The 19,739-nt window shown below is 35.4% G+C and overlaps 1 protein-coding gene across 2 annotated transcripts in view; it reads left to right on the top strand.

Annotated features, from left to right (window-relative positions):
- The first annotated feature begins 6,652 nt into the window (after positions 1-6,652).
- LOC112503142 (protein unc-13 homolog) overlaps positions 6,653-19,739 on the top strand; it is a 44,883-nt gene continuing 31,796 nt past the window's right edge. For both annotated transcript variants that reach the window (XM_025107209.1, XM_025107210.1), the window contains exons 1-12: positions 6,653-6,841; positions 6,928-7,103; positions 7,469-7,533; positions 8,515-8,845; positions 9,875-9,941; positions 10,095-10,248; positions 16,048-16,215; positions 16,345-16,455; positions 17,068-17,277; positions 17,564-17,665; positions 18,556-18,786; positions 19,235-19,309. In XM_025107209.1, the coding sequence (XP_024962977.1) occupies positions 6,834-6,841; positions 6,928-7,103; positions 7,469-7,533; positions 8,515-8,845; positions 9,875-9,941; positions 10,095-10,248; positions 16,048-16,215; positions 16,345-16,455; positions 17,068-17,277; positions 17,564-17,665; positions 18,556-18,786; positions 19,235-19,309 (1,698 nt within the window). In that variant the 5' untranslated portion in view covers positions 6,653-6,833. The remainder of the gene's footprint in view (positions 6,842-6,927; positions 7,104-7,468; positions 7,534-8,514; positions 8,846-9,874; positions 9,942-10,094; positions 10,249-16,047; positions 16,216-16,344; positions 16,456-17,067; positions 17,278-17,563; positions 17,666-18,555; positions 18,787-19,234; positions 19,310-19,739) is intronic.

Genomic DNA, 19,739 nt, shown 5'->3' on the forward strand with positions numbered 1-19,739 from the left:
GGAGCAATAGCAAATGGAATATATGGTCCATTTTCTATATAATGTGGAATTTCAGAATCCACACCTTCCAAAAAGAGGGACATCTGGTTCTTCAAGAGACTAAAGTTATCACGGACAAACCGGGGAGGTTTGGCAAGAGAGTCATTATCTTTTGTGTGTGTGTTTGTAATTTGTAAAGCCATTTGTAAGCGGTAAAGTTATTTAAGAAAAGAGATAAACTAATACTGAAAACAGCTAAACACAAAAAGAGAAAGAAAACACTGCTCCGATACCACTTGTTGGTCCCTTGAGGGTCTACAAGAATAGTAAAACAGTTTGTAGAAGGGGGGGATGAATACAAACACAATATTTTCAAATTTAAAATATATATTGATAACGAAGATCAATACAGATTTTACAAGATTGTTTGCGGAAAGATAAGGTGATAAAAACCTATCTAAACAATCTTTAGTTACACACTAAGTCTTAGCAAATACAAGAAAAGAAATGCTGAAGAGAAGATCCTTTACTTAAGCTAGAAAATGCTTGAAGTAAGAATTAAGGTTAGAGAGAGAGTTGTGCGCACTCTGCATGGAGAAGAAACACTTCTATTTATACCCAATGCACTAAATGAACATTTAATGCAATATGGTAGTGTTAGAGTGCGTTTCAAGTCTTAAGAGGAAGGCTTGTCCTTTGCTACAGTGAATAGTACAAAAAGTACTATTAATGAGCAGACATCCTTACCTAAGTTGGTGGACAATAGAGTCGACTAGTCGGCTACGTACCGTACCAACTTTCATAAGGGTATGGGTTTTGTCATTTGTGTGTATAAGGACAAGACAACAACAATCGTGCTAAGCAAGCTTCCTTTGATCGTTGAATGCTGGAATGACCTGAAGGTCTCTTCATCATTCGCTGAAGCTTGAGCAGTCTTCACACATATGTAGACAGACTTATAATCACTTAATACCGCTTCAGATCACGTACTCGTCAGTCTCTAATCTTCAGTTTCAGTCTTCGACGTTTGTTGAAGGTTCTTTGGTGTGAGTGTTGTCTTCTTGAAGTATTGCTGCCTCTGATAGATTTATAATGCAAGTTCTTCAGCGATCACTGAACATACTCAGTGAAGGTCGCTGGAACTGAAAAGACAGAAACATAAATACAACGTATAAGTGAAAATGGATTATCATCAAATCACTAAGAGAGAGGATCAACAGTTATGAATCAAGCTTTTTGAGTTGACACGATGAATTTCATCTTTCTTTTTCTTATACACATCTCTTTATTATAATATTTCAATCTCTCGTCAAAGTAGGATATGTCAAACTCAACCACAATTAACCAATACTTCAATATATAGATACCTAATTACCTCATGATGCACCTAATTATCTCTTGGTTCTTCTTTATATATATATATATATATATATATATATATATACACACACACATAGACACACCCACCACATACACAGACATATATAGTATATATATTGATGATTGTAAACACAATTTATTTTTTATTATTTTGCAAAATTAGGATCATCCAAATAAGATAACCTTATGAATCAAGCCTCATGAGCTACCACAATATAAGATTTGTTTTGCAAAAATAAAGACATCCAAATAAGATAACCTTATGACTCAAACTTCATGAGTTGACACAATCAATCTTATCTTTCTTTCTTATACACATCTCCTGATTCCAATATTTCAATCTGTCATCAATGTGAGATATCTTAAACTCAACCACAATTCACCAACACCTCAATACTCAATTCTCATAATGACACCTCAATACTCTTGGTTCTTTTTTTAATAGATATATAGATTGAAAAGATCGTTTTTTTGCGATCTCCACTTTTACTAGTATTATACCTTGCTAGGCTTATCGAATATACTTGTTTGACATTTCCTTGATGGGGATCAAAACCAAAAAATATTCGGTTTCGTTGTTAACCAACTTTTAAAGATAAAAAAAATCTAAACAAACGTTCAATTATAGTAAAAATGGCGCGTTTACATTTGAATTTTACAAAATGATCTTTAATATTTTGTTTTTTTGATTATTGGTCCATATGTTACGTTATAAACCTAAATCGGGTTTTCTTAAAATAATCAAATTGAAAGTCATAAAAGACTTCGTTCGAAAAATAATATGATTTATTGAATTTTTGGTTTGCTTCGGTTCTTCAAATACTTTTCATCACAAGAAAATATTGAACAAATCAAAACTCAATATGTCTCCAAAATATAAGAGCATCTTTAACATAATTTTTGTTTTAAAATTATTTAAAAAATATTTTCCAAAATAAAAGAAAAATACGAGAGAAGAAATTTTTTCGAGACAAATTAATATTTTTACTTATTTTGGAAGGAAAAGAAGGATGAGAGATATCATATACTTGTAACTTTATAGAAAATTTGTTTGAAAAGTTTTGTTAAGATACGAAATGTATTAAATATTTTAATAATACTAGAATAATATTTACGTAATACAGCGAGATGTATCTCGATTTTAATGTTCCGTTTTATTCACTGTCTTTATCGATGTTATAATACGACTTTATGTGGTTTTGAGGAAACGATAATGTCTTTATTTTTTAATAAAAATGAAAATTTTAAGATATTATTAAATTGTGAAAAAATATATCGATATTAATATCAAATTAACTACTTAAAAGTTTTTGGTTTTTTTTGTGAAATCTCTTTAATACAATTTTTTTTATTATAATTTATTTTAAGTTTAATAACAAAGTAACTTGTTTTGGTTTGATAACATAGTTTTATATAAAGATAATAATTAAGTATTCTGTTAGAACTCAATAATTATCCTATTTGTATTTTAAATTTTTATATTTAAAATGAGGTGTTTATCTTGTATTTAATTATGTTTATTTGTAGTTAGTTACACAAATTCAAACATGGAGCTATAATAAGTTGTATTTACGTACAATGTAATTGTAATATTTAATCTTAAGTAATATGCATCAATAAACAATATATGTCATAAAAAGTGGGTTTTAAGAGTTTTTCAAATGCTTTATAATATAACTAGAAGGGTACTCGCGCAATGCATCGAGATATATCTCGATTTCAATGTTTCATTTTTTTTCTTGGTCTTTGCAGATGTTATAATACGAATTTATATGGTTTTGAGCGAACAATAATGTTTTTCTTAATAAAATATAAATTTGAATATATCATAAAAATTTAAAAATATATAAAAATTCTCATTTTTTTGTGTAATTTAGTTAATTCAATTTTTTTATTATAATTTAATATAGATTTAATGAAAAAGTAATTTATTTTTGGTTTGATAATATAATTTTTGTAAAGATAATAACTAAGTATTCTGTTATGACTCAATAATTATCCTAATTATATTTTAGATTTTATATTTAAAATAAGAATTTTATCATGTATTTGATTATATTTATCTATAGTTAATTATACGAATTCAAACACGAAGCTTAATAAGTTGTACTTACGTACAATTTACTTGTAATTTTGAATTTTAAGTAATATGCATCAATAAACAATACTTCATGTATAAAAGATGGTTTTTAAGAGTTTTTGTTAAATGTTTTATAATATAGTATAGATATAGATAATTAATGATAAAATCTCTAAAATAAAGAAACATGTTTTATACCAAATGCTACATAAAAAAGGTCAAGCACAACCAAACCCCCAGATTAGGCCAGTAGCCAGTAGATGTAACCTAAAAGTTGGACGAAACCAACCTTTATTTTTAAGGTCCGACTAAAGTCTCGCTTGAAATAGCCTTTTCTGAAGAACAAAAATCCCGATCAGATCCTCTTGCAATCCCTAAGTGTTGTCGGGACCGTCTCAGACTTGAAAATGTCTAGACTTTTTTTCCCGTACTGAAAAATGGGTTTGGAAGGCTCAGACCAAGGTCTTGAAAAGCCCGAGTCTTGTGCATATCTACACCAAATAGAAAATTAAATGCTATGACAAAACTTGTTGACACTCGTTTTGTGGGACATTAAGATTATGATATGACAAGATTTATCAAAATAAGTGGAACAAAACCATGAAACGAAACAAAATTGATAAATTACCAAGAACATCTTCCACAAATAATTTAAAATGAAGAACCAAAAGTTAAAATCTTTAAAAAGAAATTACATTAATCTCCAACATTTTTTCTATTTTGAAGAATTCACATTGATTATAATATTAAAATATTTCATTTATTTATTAAAATATTATTTCTCTCTAAATATTTATTTTCAAAGTTTTCTATTGGTGGTCTCACTTGATAATCATTTTGGGGTTATCTCCATATTTGGAGAAAAAAAACCTTCTCTCTTTTACTTTCTCCATTTTGGAGATAGTTTTGGGAAAACTGTTGGAGCAACATATTAGCTCAAAACCTCATTTTCTCTATTTTGAATAAGTTGTTGGAGATGCTATAAACCTTTTATATTATTTTAATGCCCTAACAAAATATTCAATCAATATTTTTATAAAAAAGTATCATAATTAAACTAAATAAATTACAATTTTATTTTAAATCTAGATTATAATAAAACTTAAATTAAACTAGGAAATTTTTTGTTTGAGATCTATATTGATATATATTCTAAGATAAAATAGTAGACTTTATGTGAGACCAACTTGATTTTGTGAGACCAGCCTGATTTAATGAGACCTATGAGACCAACCTGATTTAATAAGACCTGCGAGACCACATTTTTATACTTGAAACTTCTTAGCAAAATAATGTGAATGTGTAACTTTCACAATGTTTTTACTATGAATGTTCAGATTTTTGTTACTTTCTAAAAATTTGTTTTGAAGTTTCAAATGTAAAAATATGGTCTCACGAGTCTCACGAAAATAGGTTGGTCTCAAGTAAACCCAACCATAAAGTAATAACCAACCTATCTCTAATTTTATCAAAACCGTAAAGTAAAATCAGTAAAGACAAACAACATAACAAAATATGAATCATGATTGAGGGTTTAAGTTCTAAATTTCAAAACCACACTGCATTACACCGAAACACTTCTAGTTATTTTAAAACCCAAATGGGGTGTTTGGGATTGCTTATTTAAATTGTTTATTGGCTTATTCCGGTGTGATACTGTTAATAGACATTTTATAGTGTTTAGATGGAGAGAAAAAAAAATGCTTATACCAGCGCCAAATCGGTAATAAAAAGTTTTTGAAAACTTACTCTCTTCTAACTTATCAGAAATAATTTATCAACTTTGAAAACCAAATTACCTTTTACCCTTTTCTTTCCCTAAACCTAATACCAATCACTAGTTGGTCTAGTGGTGGCAAGGGCACTTGGCTTCCTAGGAGGTCTAGTGTTCGAATCCCACCCTAGTCAATTAAATGATCGGTACTTCCTTCCGTAAATGTCTTGCCTTGGGCGTGCCCGCAAAGGTCCGATTCCAGGGGAGGATAGAGGTTGTCTTTTCCGGTGCTTGCTTATGAGGTATGACAAGTAGGGCTCACAAAATGTGGACCACGGGGCCATGAGGTCCCCGCCATTAAACCTTTTTTTTCCCCCTAAACCTAATAAACTTCTCATCAAATTCACACTCTTTCTTCCTCACATATGGACCATTTCGATCAAACATAAATCGAGACCTTCTTCTTCCTCCTACTTCCTCGTTTTCTTCTTCGTCGTCCTCATCAAGATCTTCCGCTCCTAGTTCATCGTTTTCTTTATTCTCCTCCAAATCCTGAAGTTCATCATCTCTTTACTTTTCTGCTGCAGCAACAACATTGTTGGTAATCCTCAACCTGAATTGTTCATCCGCTGTATGGCCATGACAAATTTAGGGTTTCTTTCAGGTTAGAGATGGGTGCATTTGTTTCATGTACCACTTCCTCTATTTCAAAAGTTTGCAAAGTGGAATTCAAATTAGAATTAGCTCAATATCATATGTATGTATTTTTTGGTTACGTTTTGGTACCGACATAAGCTAATGCAAACATTTTTTTATAAAACTCCAATTTAACACCAATAAATTAATAAACACTTTAAAAAAAAAAAACATAACCCCAAAGACACCTAAAACCTTAGATAATTCTCTTAACGATATACCTTACTCTGATCTATCGAATACAGTCCCGTCCGCTTAGGGATGGCAACGGGGCGGGGATGGAGCGGGGTTTGCAATCCCCGGCCCCGGTTTATATATAGAGTCCCCGGCCCCGGCCCCGGTCAACTTTCGGTCAACCTCCGGTCAACCCCCGGTCAACCCCCGGTCAACACCCAAAGCCCAAATCCAAAAGGCCCAAACACAAAAGTCCCAAACACAAATAAGTAGTAACAATCCATTTACCTAAAGTCCAAATAACTATTTTATTATTTATTAATATACCGGATACGGGGCGGGTCGGAGGATACAATACCCGGCCCCGGCCCCAACCCCGGTTTGCCTCTACCGGGGATCCCCGGCCCCGGCCCCGGTACCCGTTTTAGCAGGGATTCCCCGTCCCCGTCTAGGTCGGGCCAAATCACCATCCCTACGTCCGCTTATTATGTCCAATTATGTCACGTTTCTACTTTTTGAGGAGAGAATGATGTTGAATAAACAAGATACTGTGCCGAGTTAATCTACTTTCATACGTATATGACTCTTTCAATAAATACACATTCGTCTTTCTCTCTCTCTCACACACACGCACTTGCTGGGTCTACTCTCGTTCTTTGCAAAGAGTTCAAAGAAGTCGCCCTGCATTTTGATTCATACTTCTAGCATTCAAGTTTAACCTGCCACAGATCTCGTTTCCTCAAATTCAACTTCTTCCTTGATCTAATGCCTTGGTAGTAACTGATTAACTATCGAGCTTCCGAATCGGTCATGGAAGAGTATGTGTTGTGTGTATTTGTTCATTTGATTTAATAACGCTCCTAGATTTCTCCACAAGTTATATTTGTATGTGTATTTGTGACAGGGAAAATGAAGTGGAACTTTTACAAAGGTACAGGCGAGATAGGCGGATACTTCTTAATTACTTGCTATCTGGTAGTTTGATTAAGAAAGTTGTAATGCCACCTGGTGCTGTTTCATTGGATGATGTGGATCTGGATCAAGTTAGTGTTGATTTTGTCCTGAATTCTGTGAAAAAAGGTATGTGAATTTGTAATTAATTCATTTTTATGAGTTATATTGCCTCAGGGTTGAAAATAAGAGCTGCATTTTGACCTTGGATGTGAAATTGTTACTTTTGGGCCTTAAAATTGTTGAGGATTTTAACTTTTGAGGGAAAATTGGCTACTATGTTAAAGTTTATAATGAGCACCAAGACTAGGATACTAGTTTGCTGCAAAGTTCATTATCATCTTGTACATGGAAAGTACCAGGTCCCACAATAAAAAGAAATGTAGCTCTTTGAATAAGTGGGGTACTGAATCTTTTTCTGCTGTTGTTGATCTTCTTTTGTTTTGTACAAAATTGAAATCTTTATTAGTTCCTGTTGTTGGACTATAATGCAGGTGACATGCTTGAGCTCTCAGATGCTATTAGAGATTATCATGATAGCACTGGATTCCCTCATATAGTAAGATGAAAGTTGAATTTCCCTTTGTTCAAAACAGAACAGTTTATATATGTCTTTTGAGCATTGAACAAACTGCTATTAGCATCCCAAATGATATGAAATTTCTATGTTCTGGGGAGTAAGTTGCCAACTGCAATATATTGAAAAATGATGGTGGCTTGAGAAATATAAACATTCAAATGGATGCTGTCTTTATTACTTCTTGTTTTGGAAGGGAGGGAGTACTCTTACCTGCCGTTTTTGCCAAATGAAGTCCACCAATATCCTATTCCTTTCAAGGAGATAGTTTTCCCAAAGAACGACTTTCATATAGATATCTGTTGTTTATTAGTATGCAATGATAGTGGTAGACTGGTAGTGTTGGGAGGAGTGATCATGGAAAAGCAGTTATCGACTAATCGAGTAATTCATGTCTCTATATGATGAACATAATAATCCATCTTGTTTAGTGAGTAGACAAAGATGGAAACTGTATCGTTTTAGTGAGTAACTGAAACCATGTATAAGTGACCTTGCCACATTCTAGCTTCATTTTCTGATGATGTTGGCCAACAATACTCTTTGTACCCCAGTTAGAAACAGTAATTGACCATATGGGCATATTAAATGAAGCATTTGATTATTAGACAAATGTCTAAATCAACCTTGTATTACATAATCTTTTGATGGATATACGTCGTGACCGCAGAGGTAAAAATGTTTCAGTATGCCTCCTAATTTATTAATTGAAGTAAATTCATGGACCATTATCATATCACAAATGCTTCTGGAGTGCTTATGGGGAAATATGCCCATTTAGCTTATATATTTTCAACACAATAAAGATTGCAATTAATGAAGGCATCCTAAATTGGTAATTGCTGCAATTGTGATGGGATGGAAGTAGTTTACCACTGGTGCACTAGTTACTAGTAATCCTTGAACCTTGCATCATCTTCCTTTCTGATTTATTATTTTTATATTTTTTTCTGCATTATGAAGAATGCAGGGTCTGGAGGTGAGTTTTTTTTGGCTACCAATCCTGAATCATCAGGTTCACCTCCAAGGAGGGCTCCGCCAGTTGTACCTTTTGTGGCACCATCTCCCATTATGCCAGACACATCACTTCCCTTTGAGGCAACAGAAGAGGATGAACCCGCTATGATATCAAAATCTCAATCCAACTTGGGGCAAGTTCAGGATTTAACTGTTGATGACATTGAGGATTTTGAGGATGACGACGATTTAGAGGAAATTAATAGTCTTAGGTATTCAAGGAGAACGATGAGTGATACTTCTGATCTTGTCGTGGGTTTGCCTTCATTTGCAACAGGTAAATACAGATGTGGTCAAGTGTTGTTATTCAGGAGTAACCGTTCTTTGCTTAGTTAATGCAATTTTTGTTTTCATGATATAGATTCATAGTGCTGTTGTGTTGTTTTTGATCAATTATTAAGCTGCACTGAAAACCTCAAAACGAATTACATTTTTGAACGTTGAAAATGAAGCTAGTGATGCCCGCCTACCACAAACTTTTTTGACTAACTTAGATTGTTTAGATGCATTTAAGTTATTTTAGTACCTAGAAGTAGTTCTCTAGTTAGCAATAATAACTTTTTCAGGACAGATGAATATCTGTTTGGAAGCAGGTTCTGAACTGAAGCAGGTTCTATGGAATTGAAATGTATTAAGTTCCAAAGATAACTTTGATTAAAGCACATTTAAATTTAATGAAAGTCCAACCTCTGTTTTCTTTAAATTGAACTTGTTATGGTTATGTCTACCTGGGAATATATATGCTTAAAGTTCTCATATTTCGGTATTCTATTGGTGACTTTTGCCTGTTAGTGTTAAGAGATTAAGACAGAGCAAACTAGAAACCTGCTCTATCAGCGGGAGCCAAGTTAGCACATTCTTCTCGTTGTACTCTGGTTCTTGTGGGTCCATTCTTATTCTACCCCAATTAGGTTTATATGAAATTTGTGTTGTTATTTATATTGAGGCATGATTGCTTTCAGAATGATATGTATGCTTGAAATTATATTTAAAGTTTCTAAGATAATGAATGGGTGAATTCAAAGATCTTAAAGATATTATTTTGTGAGATTTTAGGAGGATAAATTTTCATTGGGATGGGGTAAGTCATTGGCTCGTGAATGCAACATCAGGAAACTTTAATCCTTTTATTTTGGGTATTGGCTTGTGTTAGACATCATCTATAGCTCTGTAATACCATTAAATGACATATGCTTTCAATTGTTTGTTAGAAAAAGGACCTTAAGGGGTGGCAAACGTCATATGCAGCGTTTTGATTCATTGTCTGAAATTACTATACAAAATTGTGGTTTGGTCATGTCTTCAGGTATAACCGATGATGATCTCCGTGAAACCGCCTATGAAATTCTATTGGCCGCTGCTGGGGCTTCAGGGTATTTTTTTCTCTGTCTTTTCTTGAATTTTGTTTCCGTACTTTCCATTTTAGTATTTCTCTTTTAAGTTCCCATTTTGCTGTGCTTGGTTCTCTCATAACCCTGGTCCTCCCAAGCTACCTTTTGACCTTTATGTAATCATCGTCTAAACAGGGGCCTTATAGTGCCGTCAAAGGAAAAGAAGAAAGAAAAGAAATCTAGACTGTTGAAGAAGCTTGGACGGAGTAAGAGTGAACAGGTTACGACCCAGTCCCAACAATCAACTGGATTGACTGGTCTGCTGGAGATCATGCGCATCCAGATGGAGGTACAGAGTGGATATTTACTGTTTAAATTATGCACTGTGTTATGACTATAGGAAAGCTTTCCAGATCTTTGTCATTTTTATAATTTGCTTAAATTTGACTATGCTATGTCTTCAAACAATCAAGGATAGGATTAGAAATAAGGAGCGTGCAGAAGGTTGGGTAGAAACCAGAGAAGCTGAGGCAACATTTCTGAGGTGGTTTATTAATTTGAGCATAGACCTTGGAATGCACTGAATAGAAGAGGAGATTTGTATGAAGGGGAGATCATTAGGAGAGGTAGAGGCTGGCCATGATTGTGAATACATGAGGGGAAATAGTTTAGACAGATTTGCATGAGTTAGTAGCATCCCAAAGAATTGGCTTTAGATAGGAGTGTGTCGAATGTCCTCAAACCCTGGGGGATATTCTCTTTATGTTTGTTCTAGAATTCCTTTTTGCTCTGATTTTAGCCTTGCATAACTAGACAACTAGTTTGAGGTGCAAAAACTGTTATTCTTTGCTACTTCTCCGCTGTGGGTCTACACTCCCCCCCTTTGTTTTTTTGTTTCTGTTTTTTTTGCAAAAAGTTCAAGAAAGTATAAACATCCATGCATTCCTAGTTTTATCCTTGATGAACACCAGAATATATAACAAGGAATTTTTTGACAAAGGGTATTAAATGACAAAAATGCTCTTTTACTAATTCTATAGAAGGGGACATCTACCATGGAACACTAGAAAGAGGACAGTGACACCTAAAATGGCATGATCTTTTAGATAATACACATAATACTGTGACCAAAGGCAGCAACACATTTTTTATAGAAAAACATTTAGAAAAGCATCCAACAAATTTACAATATATGGTAAAAAGGCTAAAGTATTGAATAATATAAGTCATGCATATGGACAATGTTACATAGTGGAAGTCTGGTCTATCAACTTGGTCACACTATTCTTTGCTTGTATAAGATACGGGTTTCTCGTTCTGCACTTTATGCTCCATATGATTGGACCTCTGGAATATATGCCCCTGAAGTAGCTTATTTTGGCTTCTCAACCATAATATGTGAGTGATCGATGATTTCCCTTTCAAGCATTGTTGATCTCAAACTAAGTGTAGAGCTGTCTATATTGTTTGATGTAGGACCAAATCTCATGTCTAAAGTGGATCCTTGTCATGTGGGAGCAAATCATGATCATCTCAGTCAACTTGCCACTTTGCAAGTCTATGTTCACGTTACATGACACAGAAAGCATGATATATTTAGTCAAGAGGCTAACATAGTTATATTTAAGATTATATTTAAGATAGTATAACCCATCAAATTAATAGCAATTGATACTGAGGCCTGAAAATTACTTTCAGTTAAAAAGGTGGCTGCTGGATATTGTGACTGTCATAGGTCTACTTTATGCTATTATTATCTATAACCTTCACTTGTATGTAGAAAACCATTACTAAAACAAGAATCTCCATATATTTTCTAAATAATTCAAAGATCATGTGTTGGATCTTACTCCATGCATTATCTATAACCTTTTACTTTATGTAGCAAATCATGCTAAAGCATTTAAGTAAATCTGGGAGTCCTAACTACATGGCTATAATTTTTGGATCTGAGTCTGTCCATGAAGGCCTTCAAGACAAAGAAAAGAAGTACGAATGTAGGTACTTGTGCAACTCCATGGGCTCTTTTACCCAGGGTCATGTGACACTTCCATGTCATCATGTTTGAATTTTTAATAGTTTAGTATTGAGCAAAGATGACTCGGGATGTCAGTGTAAACACTGGGATAGCTGTGGACATGGTTACTCATGGTGCTGGGATTGGCTAGAAGCGAAGAACGAGGGATGAGATCGGTCCAGCACCGGTACCGAACCGAGAGGTACTGATTTTCTGTGGGACTGAGAACTATGACCGAAAACCGAACGTATGTACAAGTTCGGTACTGGTTCGATTTCGGTTTCGGGACGGGGACTTTCGGTACTTGGACCACTTAGGACCGAAATATGAAAGTGGGTTAAGAGACAAACAATCGCATGAGAACAACAATCAAAAGTTCTTGATCATTGAACATTAAACTAACATGAAGGAAATTAAAAACTTACTTGAGTTTCATCCATAGAGGTTCTGATTTCTTTGATCAAGTAATAGGGGCTGATTTTTTATGGTGATTATAGGAGAAGGTATGGATAGCTTAGGAGAAGAAATTGATAGAATTTCAAAAGTCATAGTGCCCCCCTAATATTTCGGTTCGGTTTGAGTATATTCCGGCAAAACATTGGAACCAAATACTGAAGTACTGATTTCCGAAAATGTAGAAAATTAGGACCCGAGTACCGATTGATTACATGCATACGGGTCAGTATCGGTTTGATTTTGGTAATTGGTCCTCCATTCTCATCCCTACCGAGAACACAAATCATCAAGGCGAAGTAAGGTGCTATGCTGTCATAGCGGTTAAAGTATGAAATTGTGGTTAGGACCGTGATTTGAAATAGTGGTTATCACGATGGTGAAGCGGTGGTATAGCGGTCCTAATATAGCCGTTCATATAATAATTAGAATTATATATAAGCTTACATAACTCGACATATTTTATGTATTTAATAAAAAATATATAAGAATAATGATGTCCGCGTCCAAATAAAATTAATTGAACAATGTGAATACTTTTATTCAAATCAAGAGGTCAAAGTGATGGTGTCTAAATCCAAAACAATAAGAACAATTAAAAAAAAAAAGAATAATGATGTCCAAGTTCAGAAGAATAAATATGGTGTCCTAGTTCAAAAGAATAAGAATAATGAAGCCTTGATATTGTGTTGGACTAAACTAACACCGAATGCAAGTCCTAAATAGAAGCCCACAAAGTTACCCTTTTAACACCAAAACAACCCATCTACAAATAGCGGTTATGCGGCTGCTTTTTGCGTTCAAAATGTGGTCATTCAGCGGTCAATAGCGTCGCTAATCGCATGACCGCTATTTGTCCCATGACTGCTAACCACGACTGCACCGCCAAGGTATTGTATAGGAATAGGGGAAAGGATTGATTTTAAGAGAGTGAGCTTACCACCAAAAGAGAGAAACCTGGCCTTCCATCCGTCAATCCTTTTTCTGATATTCATTTCTAWATCATTAAAATATGATGTTTTTCTTCTGCCTTTGAAGATAGGGGCATCAAAATACACAATAGGGGACTCTTGAACTGAAAACCAGTCCAATGATGAATTAAAGTAAAGACCCGATTTGTGTTTTTTGAAGAGCAGAGAAAGCGAACTTTTGAATCAAATCAAAGCATATAAATTGGAGTTGCTCCTCTGCTCTGATCTCCTTGCATTTAACTGCTTTGGTATATGGGCCGGGGGGTTCTAGGGCCTTTCTACTTTTTAGAGATAAACCATGCGGAATTTTTTGATATTTTTAAAATGTTTCAAAGCAGCGAAAAGTCTTGCGAAATTCCCATGGCGAAACCTCGAGAGACTTTTCACTTGCGAAGCAACTGATACCGGGGGGGGGGGGTTGGTTTTGTGCAAGGCTCAGATTGATGATGAAAGAAGAGAATTCTTCGTTCAATTCTCCACCTTAACAACAGAAAAAGGGATTGATCAAATTTTATTGAGTCTGACTTATAATGATCATTTATCATCCCATTTTTTTATCGCTCCACATAGCTCATGACTTGGCACGAAGAAATCTCTTAGATGGGCGGATGCGAATCTGGATCTATTAACGAAGCAATTCTATTCCAGTCGTAGTCTCAATTCCATATTTAATGAAAAGGAGTGAGAGGGATTTGAACCCTCGATAGTAAACTATACTGGTTTTCAAGACCGGGTGGTTAAACTCTAGGATTTGATTACCGACTACAACAAGCTCACGACTCTAATAGAAAGAAAGGGAGAACCTTTCTACTTACTTGCTATATCCCCGCGTCCTTGCACGGTTCGGCTTGTTCTTCGAGCCTGGCTTCCCCCTTCCCCCCTCCCTGTTTCCTCTCGATAAAGACCTACTCCAGATAGGTTAAGGAGGCATAAGTCAATGATGATGGCATTGAATACCTATTAGAAAAGGAAGGGTCTTACCTGAACTTATTCACCGACGATCAACTGGATGATAGCAAGCCTGGGCACGTTGGGAAAAAGATGAAATGCATAGGGGACCATCCTTTTGTTGCGGCATGCTCCTCAGATTTACGGATTCACAGGGGCCTCAGGCCCTACTTAGCTGACTGAAGTTTACAAAATAACAAAAAAGTATTGACGAAGGGATGTAGCGTAGCTTGGTAGCGCGCTTGTTTTGGGTACAAAATGTCACGGGTTCAAATCCTGTCATCCCTACCTATTACTACTCCTTTGAGCAGTAACGAGGGATTTTTTGAGATCAATTCACAGTGGACATATCATATAGAATCTTTCATTCTTATGATACCCAAAATAGAATAAGCTAGAAATCCGAGCTCTAAACTGGACTATTGGCTTTAGATAGTCATCTTCCCCCTATTCTTCCTTTTCACTCGCTTCCTTTCATCTTTGAGTCGAGTAGCTCTTCTTGATTGCTCTCAACCGCTTCTCCTTGAAAAGGAAAGGCAGGAGCACTTTAGCGACGGAATGTACATATGCGCGCGAAGGTGCCTGACTATTTTAGGCTCTTTTTGCCTTCAGTAAAACCGGACAAACATTGACTAGGTTGATTTAATTCACATGAGAGGGCTTCGGGACAATCTAGGTGTCAAACATCCTCATATTATCTGTTCACAACTTTATTTCATCCGCGCTCAAGCGATCTACTAGACGAAGTTGTTCTTTTGCAAAAGAAGGCAAGGAGTTTAGGCATTAGAACGTTAGGCAAGCATCAGTCTCTTGGTTGATGACTCGTAGCAGAGCCATATGGCAAAGAACCTTTCCAACGGGTTTCCTATATCTACTAAAGGGAAGGGGAAGGAGTAGGGCATTTTCTTGAATCACACCCATCGAAGACCCCACAACCCTTGTTCTTGGGATCGCTTCCCGAGGACTTATGCCCCGAACTATACACGCTTGCAAAGCGACACACAATAAGTTCATGACCTTGGTCTTATTTCACTGTCGAGAAACGAAATAGCACCACTATAATGGTGCAATTAACAGCATAGGCAAGGTGATACTGCCCCTGCCTAGGCTTTCGTAAGGCACCAAGTCATTTACAATGTGCATTTATGACAGAAGAACTTTAGATACCATGAAAAAATGTTTGAGTAGCATTGTAGGCTTTGTTCGTAGTCATTGTAATATATTGCATCATCTAGTAACCAAGGTGTCACCTTCCTAGCCATCCTACTTGAGGCAACCAGATGCCCTGCACGTGCATAAATGCCTTGTCACCTATAAGATGCTTTGAGAATGCTGTCAAAATATTCATTATTTCCATCTCAATTCACTCAATCACAACCCTTGGCTTGTTGATCACGATTAAAGGGTCAAGGTTCACAAAATTTAAGAGACCAACCTTTTGGTGTATAAGACTTTATACACCTATGAACCTACCCAAACATCGCACGATACAGAATGGAAATATAAAAACATTAAATCTTAGCAAGCAGTTCTAACTGGTTAATGAAAATTAACTATGGAATATTCACTTTCAACAGCTCAACAAATGATACTACTTTATAAATTTGTGCTCAACAAATGATACTACTTTATAAATTTGTTTGCGTGGTCCCCTTTTGTTGGCTTCCTTGTACTATCTCCCAGGGTTATGTTATAAATTAGCAGAATCCACAACCTCATGATTTCCCATTTATATAATATTTTACTGTTATAAACACAGATTTCTGAGGCAATGGACATTAGAACAAGACAAGGGCTACTCAATGGGATGACTGGCAAAGTGGGGAAAAGAATGGATGCTCTTTTAATACCTCTGGAGTTGTTATCTTGTGTTTCTCGAACTGAATTTTCTGACAAGAAGGCTTATATACGGTGGCAAAAGAGACAAGTCAGTTCCTTCTCTCTCCTTGCTCTATTGCCCATTTCAGTTTCATTTGCTTATCTTACTATTCTTGGGCAGGTATAATAAATTTATTTCATATTCATGTAAGATGTTTCCAATATTGTGTTAGTTCAGTTGAATATGCTGGAGGAAGGGCTTGTGAATCACCCAGTTGTGGGATTTGGAGAATCTGGACGCAAAGCAAGTGAAATGAGGATTTTATTGGCAAGAATTGAAGAATCTGAGGTTAGTTTTCACTCTATCTTGGTTTATGCCCTTTTGAACTTATCTATATTGTTTCTTATCTTTCTTTTTCTCTAATTCCTCTTTACTTGAAATTTTAGAGAAGGTCTCTGCTCTAGTTTATTCTTTCTAAAATTATGGTTAAAATGCTCAAATGTTTTTGATAGAGCTGAGTTATATTGTGAGACTAGTGTAGTTCGCCTACTCTCACTTGCGGGAACTGCGAAGTATTTAGTTTTGAGAAAAAGTCATACACCTTCATAACAATTATATTTTGAAGTAAGATGCAATAAAATTGATGAAAACATGGCCAATCAATAATACTAGGTGATACTGTAAAAAAATAAAATTGCAGCGTTTTACTGTTGTTTGGGGAGGTTCGAGAGGTGTGTCAGTATTAGATTGGGTTTGTAGAGCTCGGATAGTCATTCAATGCTAGGGCAACAAATTCTGCCATTGGGTGTTATAAGACTTGGAAATTCAAATGGACGCTTTAGGGGATATGAATCCTAGAGTTGTTGAGGCCTACAGGTGATTTTGAAATGAGACTTGATATGCTTACATGTTAGTATACTGTTCTATGCTCTTACATTTTTGAAAATGGTCTTATCTCAGTCATTTGCACCTTCTGTGGGTGAACTTCAACGCATAGAATGTCTGAGATCTCTGAGGGAGATTGCCATTCCACTTGCAGAGAGGCCAGCTCGTGGTGACTTAACCGGCGAAGTATGTCATTGGGCAGACGGGTATCATTTGAATGTCAGATTATATGAGAAACTTCTTCTCAGCATTTTTGATGTTCTAGACGAGGGAAAACTAACAGAGGTTAGTAAATTTCTATTGAAGGTTGAGTAGGAACATTATTAAATTTCCTCCCTCCACCTAAATCCTTGTCAAACCATGTTAGCATATTTAGCAGTAAATTAATTGTTGTATTTACTAGCCTTATTTGAAATTACACCTCTTTGGAAGTCTACGCTACCTTCAATTAGAAAAGTTACCAGTTCTTTTCTTATCTGAAGCTTCATATATGATAGTTCTGTGGTAGCATATGATAATAAGCAGATATATTCTGTGAAATATGCCAGTTCAACGTCTACTTTGTATGCAGGAAATTGAAGAAATACTTGAGCTTCTAAAGTCAACCTGGCGTATATTGGGAATAACAGAGACCATCCACCACACCTGCTATGCATGGGTGCTATTCCGTCAGGTATTAAGAGATCCTTAATTGTAGGCAATTGGAATGGTGCAGGGCTTTGATCTTCATAAGAAACACATACCAATCAGTATGTAAATATTTAGCTCATGTTGTTATGCCACCCAACAGTGGAAGAAAAATCCCTTTAAATGATAGATCATTGTCATTTCTACATGTAACTATTAACTAGTGGATTAAATGATTTTCAAAGATATCTGCAGTCTCTGAGTTAGCAGTGTATTGGACGTGCAACATTTTAGTATATGCATCAGCAATTGGCAAATTACAACTTACAACAGCTTCTGAAGAATATCATTAGTTTTCAATTACTAGCTGTTATACATTATATAAAGCATCAACTCACGGTACTTGGGCTGAACTCTAATTCTAATGTGTATTTTCCAACACTCTAGTCAGAGCATAGATATCAATGATGGAAATCATTAAAGTGGACTGCTTGATTGGGTTTGTCTTGCATTTTGAAGCTTAGACTTCTGTTTGCTTATTTGATTTTTTCTCAAGTTGCACATGCTTGATATCTACACTCCAGTTTTAGGTGGGTAACAAAATATGTTTATTTTACACTGGGGTCAATAGTATTGGTTATTTTAATGTTTTAATCTTAACTCATTTAGCCTACCATTGTACTCCATACCCGAATCATTCTCACTAACAACATGCCATATTTCTTAACAAACCATAATTTCTTTTAATGACATGCATAAACAAACAGGCTTGTCATTTAAAACATTTGTATTGTCCCCAAATCCCCATCTTTTAGGATGTAAGAAAAGTAGAGATCTGTGTGGCGCCAATTACTATCCTTTCTTCTTAGCCAACTAGGTAGTTTTTATTTGTTATTCGATTTATGAAGTGCTATAATTTTAGCTGTTGTTTTGCAGTTTGTCATGACTAGGGAGCATGCACTTCTCCGGCATGCCATTGAGCAATTAAATAAAGTACCCTTGAAGGAAGAACGAGGCCCACAAGAGAGAATGCACTTAAAAAGTTTGTTCTGCAAAGTTGAGAACGAAGAGGGCTCTCAAGAACTAACCTTTTTACAGTCCTTTTTACTACCTATTCAGAAGTGGGCTGATAAGCAACTTGCAGATTACCATTTGCACTTTTCCGAGGTTTGTAACCAAATAAAATGCAATGTTTCTAATTAGTAACTCTGGTTAGTACTGTAGTTCAGCATGCATGCTAAATCTGATGTATTGAGTTCAAACTGTTAAAGATTGTTTTCTTCTAGTGACAAGGGCTCTGCCTTCCTTGCAATGGGTTTAATGTTTGAGTCTCATCTACTCGCTAATTGCAGTAAGAAAAGAAGAGGCGGTGGGGTAGGACTTCATGATCCTTGAGATAGGATTATGTATGTGCTGAACAATGATTTAGGTCACATTCGAGTAATGCCATTGTTTGGTGTTTATGTTGATGTGTAAAAATTTTATTTAGGTGCAATGCCTGCTCTTGCATGATTTCTAACCTTGATATCCATAGGAAAATTCTATTCTGACTTGATGCTTTGCCATTTTCATTTAGTGTTTACTTCATGATGCTCACTCCGCCTTTTCCTTGTAGGCTTTGGCGATGATGGAGAATGTAGTTTCAATTTCAATGTCTGCAAGGAGACTTCTTCTGGAGGAACATGTATCGGTGTGTAACAGTCTATTTATCTTAACTCTCTCTACACACACGCACACATATATATTAACTCTCTCTACACTCACACACACACACACACATATATGCACAGACAAAGTGGCAACAATGCTGTTGTTATAAATTTGAACATCGTACATGATTACTCATTTCTGTTGATAAGGTTCAATCAAGTTAACCTCTGTTGACAAGCTCTGGACATAAAATTATTGGATTAGGCATTTGTTAATCCTATAATGTACATGAAGATAGTCAGTGTTGTCATCGTTTTATTTGTTCTTCAGTGTTAATCTCTGGCTTGTAGGTCCAAATAGGGTTGAAGGCTTTCTTAGCAGGCAAACCCAAATCTATAAGCTGTTTAAACATTCTGGAACCATATTAAAGTATCATTGTGTGCTCATGGTTCTTCAACATGATGTACGCT

The sequence above is a fragment of the Cynara cardunculus genome, unplaced genomic scaffold (assembly GCF_001531365.2).
Source record: "Cynara cardunculus var. scolymus isolate 2C unplaced genomic scaffold, CcrdV1 Un_Scaffold_2592, whole genome shotgun sequence".
NCBI lineage: Eukaryota > Viridiplantae > Streptophyta > Magnoliopsida > Asterales > Asteraceae > Cynara > Cynara cardunculus.